The 14,225-nt window shown below is 49.5% G+C and overlaps 1 protein-coding gene across 11 annotated transcripts in view; it reads right to left on the bottom strand.

The window, feature by feature from the left end:
* The window catches only part of JADE2 (jade family PHD finger 2), a 54,823-nt gene that overhangs the window by 32,775 nt on the left and 7,823 nt on the right, over positions 1–14,225 (bottom strand). For 7 of the 11 annotated variants that reach the window (XM_047862548.1, XM_047862573.1, XM_047862539.1 and 4 more), the window contains 2 exons: positions 10,591–10,648; positions 8,463–8,551 (listed from right to left, as the gene is read on the bottom strand). In XM_047862548.1, the coding sequence (XP_047718504.1) occupies positions 8,463–8,551; positions 10,591–10,648 (147 nt within the window). Of the gene's footprint in view, positions 1–8,462; positions 8,552–9,276; positions 9,455–10,590; positions 10,649–14,225 lie in introns of all 11 variants that reach the window. The other 4 variants (XM_047862503.1, XM_047862496.1, XM_047862513.1 and 1 more) reach the window with 1 other exon arrangement.

Here is a 14,225-nt window from a genome sequence, read left to right as displayed (position 1 = left end):
TTTGTTCTAAACAGCCAGAGGTTATGCTTGAAAGAAGCTCAATTACTCTTCTAAAATGCCTTTGAATTATTTATGAAAACTAAGTAAAGAATAAAATGGATGCTGATGAACTGGAGGCCTTGTCATGGCGAGAAAGTTGGAACTTGGAAAACAAGCAATTTTCCAAGAATGTGAATGTTTACTATTTTTTCTCTTATGGCAGAAAATGACAAATTGTCTTTAAAGGTCTGCTGCCTAGCAACCAAGTTCTGAGCTGCCTGGGAGATGTTAATTGTAGCTTCTTCAAACAGTATGAAGAATGGTTAAAGGTCTAAAACTTCAAACAGTATGAAGAATGTTTAATAACCAGTCTGAATGCCAAAGTGCCAACATGGCTCTGGAGGGAGCCGAAGACCGTGTTCTCCCCAGATCTAGCAACAATGCACATGGCCTTGAACTCCATTTCCTTTTCCTGAGACTGAAGACTACAGCCACTGAGCCATCTGTCTGGTTTTCCTACTTCCCCAGGAAGAACCCCAAACAGACTCTGCCAGAAACCATCAGTGGAGTCTGGTACGACCTCCTGAAGCAAAGACAGTGACAACAGGCAACTTTCACTATGCTATGCACAGAGCTCTCGTATTTCGTATGTGATCACAAGACTTGTGGATGTTATTTGACTATTTCATCCTGGGACCTTGGCCTGTTTCCTTTTCTCAAGGGGGAATTATTGTATCAGAGAGTATTTCAGACCAAGAGACACCAAGAGGAAGTTCAGTTACTTAAGGAAAGGCTCCAGCACTTGTCATAATTATAAAATATGATTATTTGTGTAATAATTTGTTTAATGTCCACCTCCTCTAGTAATTAAGCTGAGAAAAGCAGAGACTGCATGTGTCTGGTTTATCATGGTGCCTCTCTACGGCACAGTGCCTGGCATGCACCAGGTACTCAAGAAATGGGGTACAACAGGGCACCTGGATGGCTCAGCCAGCTAAGCATCTGACTTTGGCTCAGGACATGAAATCACAGTTTGCAAGCTCGAGCCCTGCAGTGGGTGAGCCCCACTTCTCTCTCTCAAAAAAAAAAAACAAAACAAGAAAAAGAAAATGAAAAAGAAATGGTTTACAACAAATGAATGAATGAATGAATGAACCCCAGGATTTGTCTAAGTATGATTAAACTCTGAAGCTTCCTGTCCTGCCTAGTGTGGAGGCAGGGGGCTGAACTGAAAGGTCCCTCTAAGTGGACTTTAGGAACTGGTCTTGGTCACTGTCCCAAAGCCAATGAAAACAGCTTTGGCCAAGAGTGCCTCTCCTTGACCTCTGTCCACATTAGGAGTAAAGGTAGGAGTGGCACCCTCCTCCTAATCTCCCCCAAAATGGAGGGTCTGTCTTGAAAAAGCCAAGTGAAATTACTACCAAATACCTCGTTTTGTTTGTTTATTTATTTAATGTTTGTTTATTTTTGAGGGAGAGAGAGAGAGAGAGAGAGAGAGAGAGAGAGAGAGAACGCAAGCAGGGGAAGGACAGAGAGAGAGGGAGACAGAATCCAAAGCAGGCTCCAGGCTCTGAACTGTCAGCACAGAGCCTGACACAGGGTTCAAACTCATGGACTGCGAGATCATGACCTGAGGTGAAGTTGGATGCTTAACTGACTGAGCCACCCAGGCACCCTCCATATACCTCATTTTAAATCACAATTGCTTTTTCTGAGCACTTCATCTCTTTAGAAACAATAGCTAATGTTGAAAAGTCATTGTCCTGTTAAAACAAGGTGCATGCTAAATGCTTTTTGTACGTGATATATACATACATACACACACACACACACACACACACACACACACACACGCTTAACCTCACCTAATTCATATTACCCCCATTTTACAGATAGAGAAACTGAGACTCAAAGAAGTAAACCACTCATTTGAGGCCTGCATTGTACTTTAATCACTGCAATACTGCCAAGGAACCAGCCAGATATTTCTTCTTTTAAAAACTTTTTCTTTGGGAATGTAAGCTGGTGCAGCCACTCTGGAAAACAGTGTGGAGGTTCCTCAAAAAACTAAAAATAGAAGTGCCCTACGACCCAGCAATTGCACTACTAGGCATTTACCCACGGGATACAGGTGTGCTGTGTCGAAGGGACACATGCACCCCCATGTTTATAGCAGCACTATCAACAATAGCCAAAGTATGGAAAGAGCCCAAATGTCCATCGATGCATGAATGGATAAAGAAGATGTGATAGATCTATACAATGGAGTATTACTCGGCAATCAAAAAGAACGACATCTTGCCATCTGCAACTACGTGGATGGAACTAGAGGGTATTATGCTAAGTGAAATTAGTCAGAGAAAGACAAAAATCATATGACTTCACTCATATGAGGACTTTAAGAGACAAAACAGATGAACATAAGGGAAGGGAAGCAAAAATAGTATAAAAACAGGGAGGGGGACAAAACAGAAGAGACTCATAAATATGGAGAACAAACTGAAGGTTACTGGTTGGGTTGTGGGAGGGGGGATGGGCTAAATGGGTAACGGGCACTAAGGAATCCACCCCTGAAATCATTGTTGCACTATATGCTAACTAATTTGGATGTAAATTTTTAAAAATAAAATTAAAATTAATTAATTAATTAATTAAAAAAAAAAAAAAGAAAATGCTCTAAGAAAAGAGAGGCCAGGGCCTAGAGTCAGAAAGAAGACCAGTTCATAGGCTGAGGGGATTGTTAAGACTCTTTGGGTCAGTTTATTTGATCAGAACCCTTTGCTTATAAACCTGAAGTTCCTAATAATACAGATAATACTTTGATATTGAAGAAGCATATGCATGTGTTTTGATCTTCAATAACTTTTTTTCTTGTGCTAGACTAGATGATATAAAATGTAGTCAAGTGGTAATTAGCGATAATACTGATAATAGTAGATAACATTATATGAGCTTTTTTGCAATGAAAATTTTTTAGACTACTTCAACAGTGAAGTTTTGAGATTAATTGATGAGGGTATTTCCTTGGCTTTACTACTTTTTTGGGAATTTTTGTTTGAATTTTTAACAATTAAATATTTTTATTAGTGTGTAGTTTAATTCCTTTATATTTGCCATTGAAATAAATAGGATACTTTGATATGAGAAAAAAAAAAGAACTCTTTCTTGGGCTGGAACACAATAAAAATATCTCAAGCCAAGAACAAACTTAAATTAGGCATAAAACATCAGAGAAGCACTCTGAGTGTAGCCACACTCTGCCCAGCCCCATCCAAGCTACCACTAGGTTAATTTGGTCAGACACTTCTCCCCCCTCCTCTCTCTGTCTCTGTCTCTCTCACACACACCCTCTTTCTCTTTCACAAGGATAACAGCACTTCCTGCTCTTTAAAGAATTTATTACACACATTTCTTTTGCAAGAGAAGCCCCAGAGGCCAGGAGGAATTTCCAGCTGGCGGGAGCAGTGGTGTTTCCAACATACTAGAAGTGGATTCTGCCCCCCACCCCAGAGGAAGGCAGCGAGAGTCTCAGAAAGTAGGCACTTAACCCAGTGGAAGGGCTCTCCTTCATCGCCCACCTGGCTGCCTTACTGCCTCATGGGGCAGCAGAGGAGCCGCTGGCTATAAACATAGCTTAAGACCACAGGGCAAACATGAAACCTTTTCAATTTCTCCTGTTTGACCTCTCAAGATTATGGGCATTTTGTTACAATATATGCCATCACTGTTTTAATATAAAATCTGTCATTTCAAACATCTGCATAGCATCTGTACTCCTCCAGGAAAACATCTTATTTATCCTGTGGTTTTGCATCTCAGCAACACATTCTGGCTACCCATGCCTTCACCCAAGGTTGAAGGGTCCCATTTTTAGAAACAACAGGTCAAGCCAATAAGCTTCATCCTTGCTCTTCACTTGCTGCTTTTTCAGAAGGGGTGGGAGAGACTTCTATAGGAACTTTCATGGACACTGGTTCTGGCAGACACCTCAGTGGTGACAGAAACTGTTCACAAGAATCACTTTTTTCTAGCATGCCCCTTCTTCCCCTAGGGCAAGAAGCTGAGCATTGGTGAAGGGCCCCTGTGGAACCCGCAGAGAGGCCCTATTCTCTCCTCTAGGGATATACTGATTTGTCACCAGGGCCTGCAAAGGAAGCTGACGGTCAGGTCCCAACTCCTACCTACCCTGTTCTGGGACCATCAAGGCTTTGACCCCAGGGAGGCCAGTTTTACCTCCACTTATTTCTGGGATCTCCTCCACCTTCAGGCTTCAGAGGCCTCAGCAAAGGACAGTCCTATCTACTGAACAGAAACTCCATGGCAGGGCTCTACAGATAACGACCTGCAGGCTCAGGGAGATAGAGTCACTTGCCCAAAGTCACAGAGCTCCTCAGTGGCAAAGCTGGCTGCACCTCCCATAACGGACACTTTCCTGTGTAGCACCTGCATCCTGCTGCCAGTCAAAGGACCAGTTCCCCAGGGACAGGGCCTGCATTTTCTGTACCCCTAGCACCCAGCTGGGCCTATCAGGCATTCTCAAGTGCTTGCTGAGTTTAATCATTATCAGTAGCTCTTGGGTCCTGGAGACCCATGTCCCTGCCCACTGGCTGATTTCCGGGGACTCAGACTTCCTGAAAACCCTGTCTGGAGGGGAAACCCCATCACTCGGCCTGCCCTTCCTTCTACCTTTCTGCCCAGGCCTGAAGAAGACACAGCCTCAAACAGCAGCCTCCAACCCAGGGGGCTGGCCTCATTTCTCCTCCAGAACTCCTTCATAGCTCGGCCAGGGCGATGGAAACCTGTCTGTCCCCCTGGCCACTATGTGAGTAGGGGTCAGCTGGGGGCCTGCCCTCAACCACACTCCCTGCTTTTGCTTAGTTCACTGAAACAGGCTGGAAAGCCTCCTCTTCCTCCTTCAACCTCAGGGTCCTTCCAGGAAGGATCAAGCCAGGACCTCCTGTCTTAGTAAATTAAGGAGAAAGGTCTGTGGCAGTAGACCAACAAAAGGGCTTTAAAAAAGAACAGATACTTGGGACTACACTCCAGGCCATTTAAGTCAGAATTCCTGGGGGTGAGGTGGGATGGGATGGGGCCTGGTATTAATATTTAAAAGTATAATCTTTGGGATTCCATCAGATTCTCAGAAATAGGCCCCACAAAGTGTTAAGCACCAATAATGGTTATACCATCTGGTCAGACAAGCCAGGCCAGAAATCCAAGGCCTCAGCATGGTTTATACACTAGTACCACCTTCCCAGGGCAGGCTAATCCCTTCTACTCCTTCAGGACTTAAGCCTTAAGCGACAAATCTCAGCTTTGTTGGGATCCTATAGGCAGGCAGAACAGAGGAAGGGGGCAGCCTGTGTCCTTGGGGTCAACACTACCTTTTCCTTCTACCAGCAAAGAGGCCAACTTCAGACTTGGTTCACTTTTACCAAAAATCCAGCCTCTCAAGAATCCCGGGGCCTGTCCCTTCAGCTCCAGTACTGAGACCTGTACTCCCCCCCACCCCCCCACTCTGGCTGAGGGAGGCCACCCACTCGTTACAGGCCAGAGGGGAAGCTGGGTCTCAAGGCCTCAGCCCTGTCCAGGGTCCTGACTCCTGATCCGAACACTTTTTTCTGCCCTACAGCACCTTACTCCAGTGTAGATGGGGCTCTGAGATTTATACCTTCGGGTGCACTGGGAAGGGCAGCCCCTGGCAGGTCATCACAGGGGCAGTCGCCCATCTGGCATAAACCCAAGCCCAGCCCTTTCTGTGGCTTTTGGCTTAACTAGGTGTTGGTACTGCTGCTATGCTATATACTCCTGGCCCTCAAATCCCCCATGCCATCACTGTCCACATTCAGAGATGAAGAGACAAAGGGAACCAAGGGTTCCCCACCAGGGAGGGGAATGCACCATGCACATCCATTTGCAAACATTGTGGCTGGGACCTTGAGCCAGACTGACAACTACCCCACAGGTGTCTTACTTTAGAGTACTGGAGAGTTGGGACTCCCAGATCCCCTTTCACCAGGACGACCAAAGCCCTTGGTCCCCAGGCCCAGCAGACTCTAAAGGCCCGCCTCTCCAACCCATTCACAGAAAGAGAGGGGAACAGCCCAGAGAGGAGATTTAGTGTTAACGTTATCTGCCGCCAAATCGTTGCTTTTCATCTCTGCCTCTCATGAGCCAAATAATTTGGAAGCTTTCATTGATGGTTTCCTCTCGGCCCCACGATCACTTGGAATTTATGCCGGCTATGGCTCAGCCTCCTCACTTAGGGGACAAGGGAAACCTCACAGGCTGCACTCCAGCCTGCTGTGGGAGGAAAAGCTTGTCCTTGGCGACAGTTCAAGGCAGTGAGGACTTCCTCAGGCCTCCTGGAGCCCAGGACTTGAGGGCGGGTGATGCCAGTCAGGCCTCAGAGCTGCCTGCAGAGGCCCCTGGGCTCGAACCCAGAGCCATGCACAACCAGTAGCCAGAAAGGCCTGGCATCAACGGCCTTTTGATGATTTAACTCTATTTTTAGGTGGAGAAAGGTTCAAAGGCTCTGCGCTGGAAAACCCAAGAGGGAGGGGAATTTTCAACCCCATGCAAATCACTCTTCCCCTCGGCCTTTGCAGACACCTGTTTCCTCCCAGCCCCTGGCCTATCCAGGATAGAGATGGCAGTCCTGCCCCTGGGATTTCTACCCTGAGAAATGGCCCCGCCTCCTCCTGGAGCTTGGAGGAAGCAGGGTAGGCAGAGTCTGGGGAACCAGCCAGCCCCAGGAGCTCCCCAGAACTGCCCAACTCTTCTCCAACATTGAGAGCAGGGGCAGGCAGAATCCTCGTCTCCAAAATGGGAAGAGAATTCCTGCTTCCTAGGTACTTGGAAGGCACATAAAGGTGGCTATTGTTTTACTAATTAAACCATAGCCACTGGGGAGCCCCTGTGGCTCTAAGAAGAGGGTGGGAGGACAGGTGGGGAATAAGGGTGGAGGAGCAGAAAGGCAGCCCCAGAGGCTCCCAGGGCTCTAGAGCACACTCTGCCTCTTACGTCCCAGTGCCCTTGAGCACATCCCATATAGCCACTGAGCAGGGCTAGTCCATGAGGGCACTAAGAATCTCAAAACAGCATCCCCCTGCCCACCTCTTGTTCCAGTCCTCACGGCATTCCTAGAGGTATCTCCTTCCATCTCCACCCCTCTCCCACAGGGCCAAAGGAAGACACTAAGTTAAAGGATGGGGATGGGAGACATCGGGTCTCAACTACCTGCCCTCCCCTGCCAAACATACAAAAGTCCTAGGCTAGGCCAGCTCCAGGACCTGGGGAGTTATTTTTCAAATGCAAGGTTCTACAAAAGATGCCTCCACTGCATCTTAGGGGCTGGCTAACTACTGCTGCTCAGGATTGGCCCCCATAGTCATGAATGCCCCTGTGGTTAGTGGGGAGAGAGGACTCCAGGCTCAGAACAAAGATACCCTCCCCCACTCCATGTCAGGAGCTCTGCCTCAAGACTCTAGGCCCTTCTACCCTTGGCACTACTGGCCTCAAGAGCGTCAAGTCCTGGCTATACAGATCACAGATCAATTTCTTTACTGTAAGAGGAGAATTGAGAACCCTAAGTTACTTTTAAGGATTAAAAAAGTCAAGTGTTCAGCCCAGCTCCTGGCTACTCTGTAGGCTACAGAACAATGTCTCTCTTAAGGCCCAGATTCAAACCCCCTGCTTCTTGGGTGTTCAATGCTCTTTCAATTGCGTCTGGGCCAAGGGCATCTGCTGTCCCCAGTGCAATGCACTGAAGACCTGAAAGAGAGTGATGTGGCCCTAGGATGTGATTTGTCAGTGGCCACAAGAAGCAGGATCACAATGGCCCCGCGTATCCAGCACTACCCACCCCTGACACACTTCTCCACAGTTCAAGAAGTCAAACACCTCCTGCCACAAGAAACATCCCAGGTCAGAGTAAGGAAGACTTAGAATGCAGATGAAACAGGAAGAATAAGGAGCAGATGACCTAACTGGATAGATGATCCCGAGGACCACAGCCGTCACCCCTGTATCAGCACATCCCATCACCCTTGGCTTAGCCACCAGAACACCCCAAATCCTACTGCTTCTTTCTCCACTGCTACTACTCAGCTCTCAGCCACCACTGCTTTTCTTCTGGACAACTGCAAAAGAGTCCTCATTTCTCCTCACAGCAGTCAGTGGGGCCTTTTATTAAAACATCAGGCTATGTCATTACCCTGCTTATGATCCTTGAAAGGCTTCTCTTCTTGCTCAGCTCACTTGGAACATTTTTACAACATCCTACAAAGCTTGACATCCACACCCCCTCCTCCCATTCATTCCACGCAACCACTCTGGCCTCGCTCTGGTGACTGGACCCTCTGCCAGGAACGCTCTCTCCCATACATCTGCAGAGTTTTATTCCCTTAACCATCCACAGGTCTCTTCTCCTGTGGCTTCTCCACCACTGCTTCATCTTTCTCTGGACACCTGTCACTACCCACCTCGGAGGGCTTCTTTTCGTTCTGCCGGGGCCAGCCCGACTTGGTGCTGCTGGGCAGTTTGGAGCATCTTGATGCAGATGTAGCGTGACCTGCAGAGAGAGCACAGCCCATTAGGGGCCCCTGGAAGGCAGGGAACACCACCCACCCACCCACATCCAAGGATAGGAAGCCTGTAAGGAAGGGTCTGGCTTGAATGTTCAGCAGGTGGAAACCTCTGTGAGCACCTGTCCCTGCCCTGGACTTCATCAATGATGAATGCGGACATGAATACCTCCTCCACTCACCAAGCATAAGGGACTTAGGAAATAAAAGGCAGTGGCCAGGACTCAGTATTAGTTTACTGTACGACCAGTGACAAGTCCCTTGCCCTCTTTGGTCCTCTGCTTCCTCCTTGGTGAAGGAGGACCAGAATAAGCCTTCTGTGGCCACTCTTCATTCCTGCCCCAGGTTTAGATACTCTGGGATGATGCCCAGTGGATATAAAGAGGGACAAAAGGGAGGTGGGAAGAACGCTACGCTACAAGTAGACCCATTTCCTAACTTGTCACCCTGGGCAAATGACTTACCCTCTTGGAGTCTCAGTTTGCCCTTCTCTAAAATGGGGGCAAAAGGTTGTTGGGAGGATGAAATAGTATTATGCCTGTAAAATGTCAGTACAGTCCCTGGCACAGACCACCGCCTCCATAAATATTAGCGATTATCATTAGGGTTTAAGACCCTTACTGGACTCAAAGACTGTGACCTCCACCCCAAGGGTCAAAGGAGCAACAGCCATGGGGGTGTACAGTGGTGGGGGCTGGTGGAAAGGGAGTACCCTTGCCCAACTGTGATGCAGCTGCCCAGACAGCCACTCTTGCAGGTGCCTGGCCTTCAAGAGTTCCTTCGTCTGCAATGGAGTTAGAAGCGGAGGATGCGGTTCTTCTTGGCTCTACTGAGACAAGCCACAGGCAGTGTGGTTGTGGCCACAGAGGGCCAGATGCTGTGATCTCCTGCTGCAGGGAGGAAGGGCTGGCCAGGTTAGACACCAGAGCCAAGGCGAGCAAACAGACCCCAAAGGACAGTGAACGAGACCTGGAGGTAGGGAAGGGGCTGGGATGGACTGGCCATCTTGGGTGCATCTATCTTCAGGCTGTTGGGGGGCTGTGAAACTCCAGGAGCTCCAAGGGGCCTTGGAGATCTCCCAAATCCCAGTTGCTCACCACATATGAACAGACTGAGGTTTAGAGCTACAGGACTCCAGGCCCAGCCTCCCTGGCAGTTAGTTCAGTCTCTTCCTCAGCCTAGGCTCCCACCAGCATGCACTGTTGGTGGGATCTGCCTGGCAGCGCACCTCTCCTACATAGGGCAGAACAGAACTCCTTACTTGCCTATTTCATGCAGGCCCAGGTTCCTGCAGCATCTGGGAAGAGCTGCCTTTTGGTACCAGAGAAACGCTCTCTCCTTATACAAACCTCCCTTACCTCCCCCAAATTTGAGAAGAGGCTCCCTAAGCTGCCTTTTCTCTTTGACCCCTTTTTCTTTGCGGCTCCCTTGACCCCAGGACATCCAGCTTCCACACCCAGCCCATACACAAGTCTACCTCTGAGATTCTACTGCCAAGATGCCTCATTAACTCCCTCGACAAGCATTTATTTAACACCTATTATGTGCCGGATCTAGCTGGGGATACAGCAGTGAGCCAAACATAACCCCTCTCATCAAGGAGCTTATGGCTCGTTAGGACATGATATTCATATCGGGTAATTATAATAAAAAGAAACAGGTTTTCTGTCTGTTGTGTAGAGACTTCCTACAGGGCCCTGATTTAACAGAAGGGCCAGAGGGAACGGGAAGTGTTCTGAGGAGCCAGGTGCAGCATATGCAAACACCCAGAGGGGATTTGATCTTTTCCAACCAGATCAAAACACATGGGACTGAGACCTAGGGGATAAAAGGGTACAGGGTGAATAGAACACCAGGTTCTGGAGGCCACAGGGTGTGGAGACTTTCGTAGGAGCACAAGGACCTGGCCTGATTTATGCTTTCGTCAACATGGAGACCATGGGGCAGCCTCCCCCAATCTGGGCCTGTGGGCCTGTTAATTATTTAAATGCTTTCCTTGTAGGAGCCCCAAGCAGGAAGGCCTTACTGTCAGTGGTGTCAGAGTTGTCGCTGCTGATGGAGTATTTTCGCCTCTTCTCTTCCATCTGCAATAAAAGGCAGGCCCCATTACATTTACAGGAGGCACAGGAAATCCTCAATCTCTCAGAAAATTGCCTGATCACCTACCTCCCCATACTCCCCCCTGCTGCAGTGAAGAATGAGAATAGGTCCTGCCGTAGCCTTCTCCCCAGCCATCCTCGCCCTCTCCCCACCCACCCACCCACAGGACTCCTGGGGGTGGGGCAGGGGGCTGCATCTCCCACTTCCTGAGCTCAGAGCCTCAGATGAGCAGGAGTCTGGCCAAAGACGACAGAGGGAGGAGGGCAAGAGGGTCAGCAGCCCCAGAACAATGATTAGGGCCTGCCCAGCCCCAGCTTCCACTCAAGGCAACTCAGGCCTTCCAGAGAATCCACTCCCATCTGGTGTTCTGCAGGGTGCCGAGGAGGGGCAGGAAGAGGAAACAAGATTCTTCCAGAGGGACCATTGCCATGTGAGTTTAGAGACAAGCCAGCTCACACAGCACTAAGGGCACATCCTGAGAGTGGTGGCCAGAGGGGTGTGGAAAAGGGGTAGGGGCAGAATGGCTCCAAGTTGGGTCCCTGAGACACACCAGGCCCAGGGTGACTGGTCCTAGGCTGGGCTGCCCTCCCTCCCCCAATGTCCTTCTCCACATTAGAGTTCAAATCAACTTTATCTCAACTATAGTATTTGACTTCAAGGTAAGAAGGGAAGCTCTCTATACTGAGCTCATTCCTCTACCAACACTACTTCAGCTCGTGTTCCTGACAACCCGGAAGTTGCGAGCTATTGGCTCCCCTTTCTGGAGTGGTGCAGGACCTTGTTGTGCTAGTAACTGGCTGAATTGGGATTTGAATCCACGTGGTCTGATCCCTGAGCCCACACTGAGCTGCCTTTGTGCCCTGTGAGCTCCTGCCTGTTGGGAGTGCTTTCCCACCCACCATTTCCTCGAATCCCGCAGAACCCAGAGTGGCAGAACTTGCTTTTGACTCCTCTTGGAGGGGAGCACACCAAGTGGCTGGTTCACCTGCCTTGGGTCTCACAGCTAGTCAGTGGCTGGAGTCCTAATGTGAGAAGAGATCTGGGATTCAGGACCCAAAACATTTTCCACCACATCCCTCTTAGTCTGGAACCTGGGCTGCCTCACTGCCCACAGTAAAGGGCAAGGAGCCAGTGTCAGTAGAGAGAAAACCCCTGCTGCCCAGCCCGGCTGCAGGCCAACCAGGTTCCCCACCTTCCCATGGGCTGCCTGCCACTGCCAACCCCTCCAAGTCTGTTCCTCCCGAGCCCTGGGTTTCCCTTTATCTTATTGTGGCCCTGCAGACACAAGGGAACATTAGCTCTCCAGGGCAGGGGCATGACTGTCCAGACCTCTGAGCCAGCCAGGACCCTCCTGCCTCAGACCTAACCTTAGCCAGGAGCTTCTCCCCACTCCAGTGTCCAACAGTAGGATCAGGATGACAAAAACATTCACTGGGGCTGCTTGCTGCCAGCTCCAAAGGTGCAGGCAACATACTCTCCACAGGGTGCAGAGGTGCAGGGGGGAGGTCTGAGGACACGGGCGGCATGGGTGCCAGGGAGGTTAAATAGCTCAACACTCATTGTGGCAGAAAAAGGGGGATGCCCTGCTACACAGGGACCTCACGAAACCCTCAGAACAGCCCTTCTGTGCCAGTGGGCATGATGACTGCTTCCTTTTTGCAGATTAGGAAGAGGAAGCACAGAGGTTAAGTGACTTTCCTAAGACTGTAAAGCTTGTGAGCATGTGCCCTTGACCTTTAGACTTCAGCCCCATGGCCTGGGTCATGGACTGAATGGGCCAATAATGCTCTGCCACCCACAGCTGTCATCTTTACAGTCCTCCAGGTTCTGAGTGTGACAAGATGACTTCGATAGGGCCCTGACTCTAGCCTGCATCTTGCCAGCCCAGTGCTCTCACAGGTGGGGCAGGGCGAGGAGAAGTACTATAAACGCAAGCCACCGGTTTTCTCCTGAAGTCTTGCCCATGTCTCTCCACTTCCAGTAAAGAGGGCACTTCCAAGCCAGTGTTTCCCAAAGCAGAAAAGCAGAAGCTCTGGATTCAGGGGTGCCGAGTTCAAATCCTAGCTTTACCCCTCAAGAGACCAGAGACCTTGGAAAAGACATACCTCCCAGAGGATAAGGTTCTATCTGGATTTTTACAGAAGTCTCTTGAGCTTCAAATGTTGGCAACTGATTCAGAATTTTTAAAAACACTTTGAGACGGCCAAACTAAACACATCCGTGGGCCAGAATCAGCTGGTGAGGATAAATGAGAGCAGCGTAAAACCTTAAGCACAGTGGCTGGCTCTCCATATAAGTGCTAGTCATATCGTGAGAACCCTGGGCCAGGTAAGGGGTCCTCCTACCAATGCCCTGAGGGGCTCATGTACAGCAAGGAAGGACTCCTATAACAGGGCTCTTCGATTGCCAACACCCTTCTCGTGATGCTGTTTCCTGTTGCCCAAGGACCAACAGGTAACCTGCCAGCTTTCAGACCTACACCCCACCCTCAGCCTGCTCCCAGTCCAACCTTCCCTCCGTGAAAACACCCCAGAATTCTTCTGGGTAGGGTGTTATTAAGGGAGCAGATTTTGTGTGGCTTAATTGGAATAATAACTAGGCTTCAGAGGGAAGCTACTTTTTTTGTTAGCGAAGTTTCTTTCCTTTGAACCAAGTCTGTTCCAAAGGCCTCCCTGCCACAGGTGAACCTCCACTGTTAGTGGCTAATGAAGCTCCAAATGAGGCTTGGGCTTCCCTGTGGGACAGCCTTTTGTCCCTTGACTCCCCACCCCCAACTCAGCTAGGAGACTGGGAGGACTCCTTCCCCAAAGCTGAAATCCAGGTGGGGTGTGTGGGGGGCTGCTGACACTTTGGTCTTGGCCTCTGGTTTTCTCTCTCCACTGGCCCCTCCCATCTCTCCCAAAGCAAGGTCTGCTCTGGAAAAACACCCCAGTGTCACAAGGCGTTTTGCTTTTGGGGATAAAGGTGACCCCCTGAAAAGGGTCCCCTTTTCCTTCCCTTTGCACCTCCCACACCATCCCCAGCCTGGAGACAGCAGAAGCTCTCCTTCGGGAGCGTGGGTGTCCTAGAGTTCCCACAGCCTCTCTGTGCAATCTCTGCCCCCACAGTAGTCCCCTGGCAAGGCCAGGGGGCTCTCTGTCCAGAACATACTGTGAATCCATCCACTTTTCCCCATCTCTGCTGCTACCACACTGGTCCAAACCAGTCTCATCTCTTGCCTGGACTCCTCATTCATCTCCCACCTTCCACTGTTGCTCCCCTCCACCCCTCAATCTAGAATCCACACAGCAGCCAGAATGACCTTTAAAGAAACATAAATCAGATCATGTCATACCCCTATTTAAAATCTTTCAAAGGCTTCCTGCTGATCAAAGGGCAAAATTCAAGCTCTTTACCACAATATCCTACATGATCTGGCCCCTCCCTACCTCAACAAGTTCACATGGACCACTATCCCCTTCCTCACCACTTTCTAGCCACACTGGTCTCCTTTCATTTCCTGAAACAAGCCAAATATTCCATGCTTCAGGACCAGTGCACAAGCTGCGCTCTCTGCTGTAA

Source organism: Prionailurus viverrinus, chromosome A1 (assembly GCF_022837055.1).
Source record: "Prionailurus viverrinus isolate Anna chromosome A1, UM_Priviv_1.0, whole genome shotgun sequence".
Classification (NCBI taxonomy): Eukaryota; Metazoa; Chordata; class Mammalia; order Carnivora; family Felidae; genus Prionailurus; species Prionailurus viverrinus.
The sequence above is the reverse complement of the archived record's forward strand: the minus strand, read 5'-3'. Positions and strand labels throughout refer to the sequence as shown.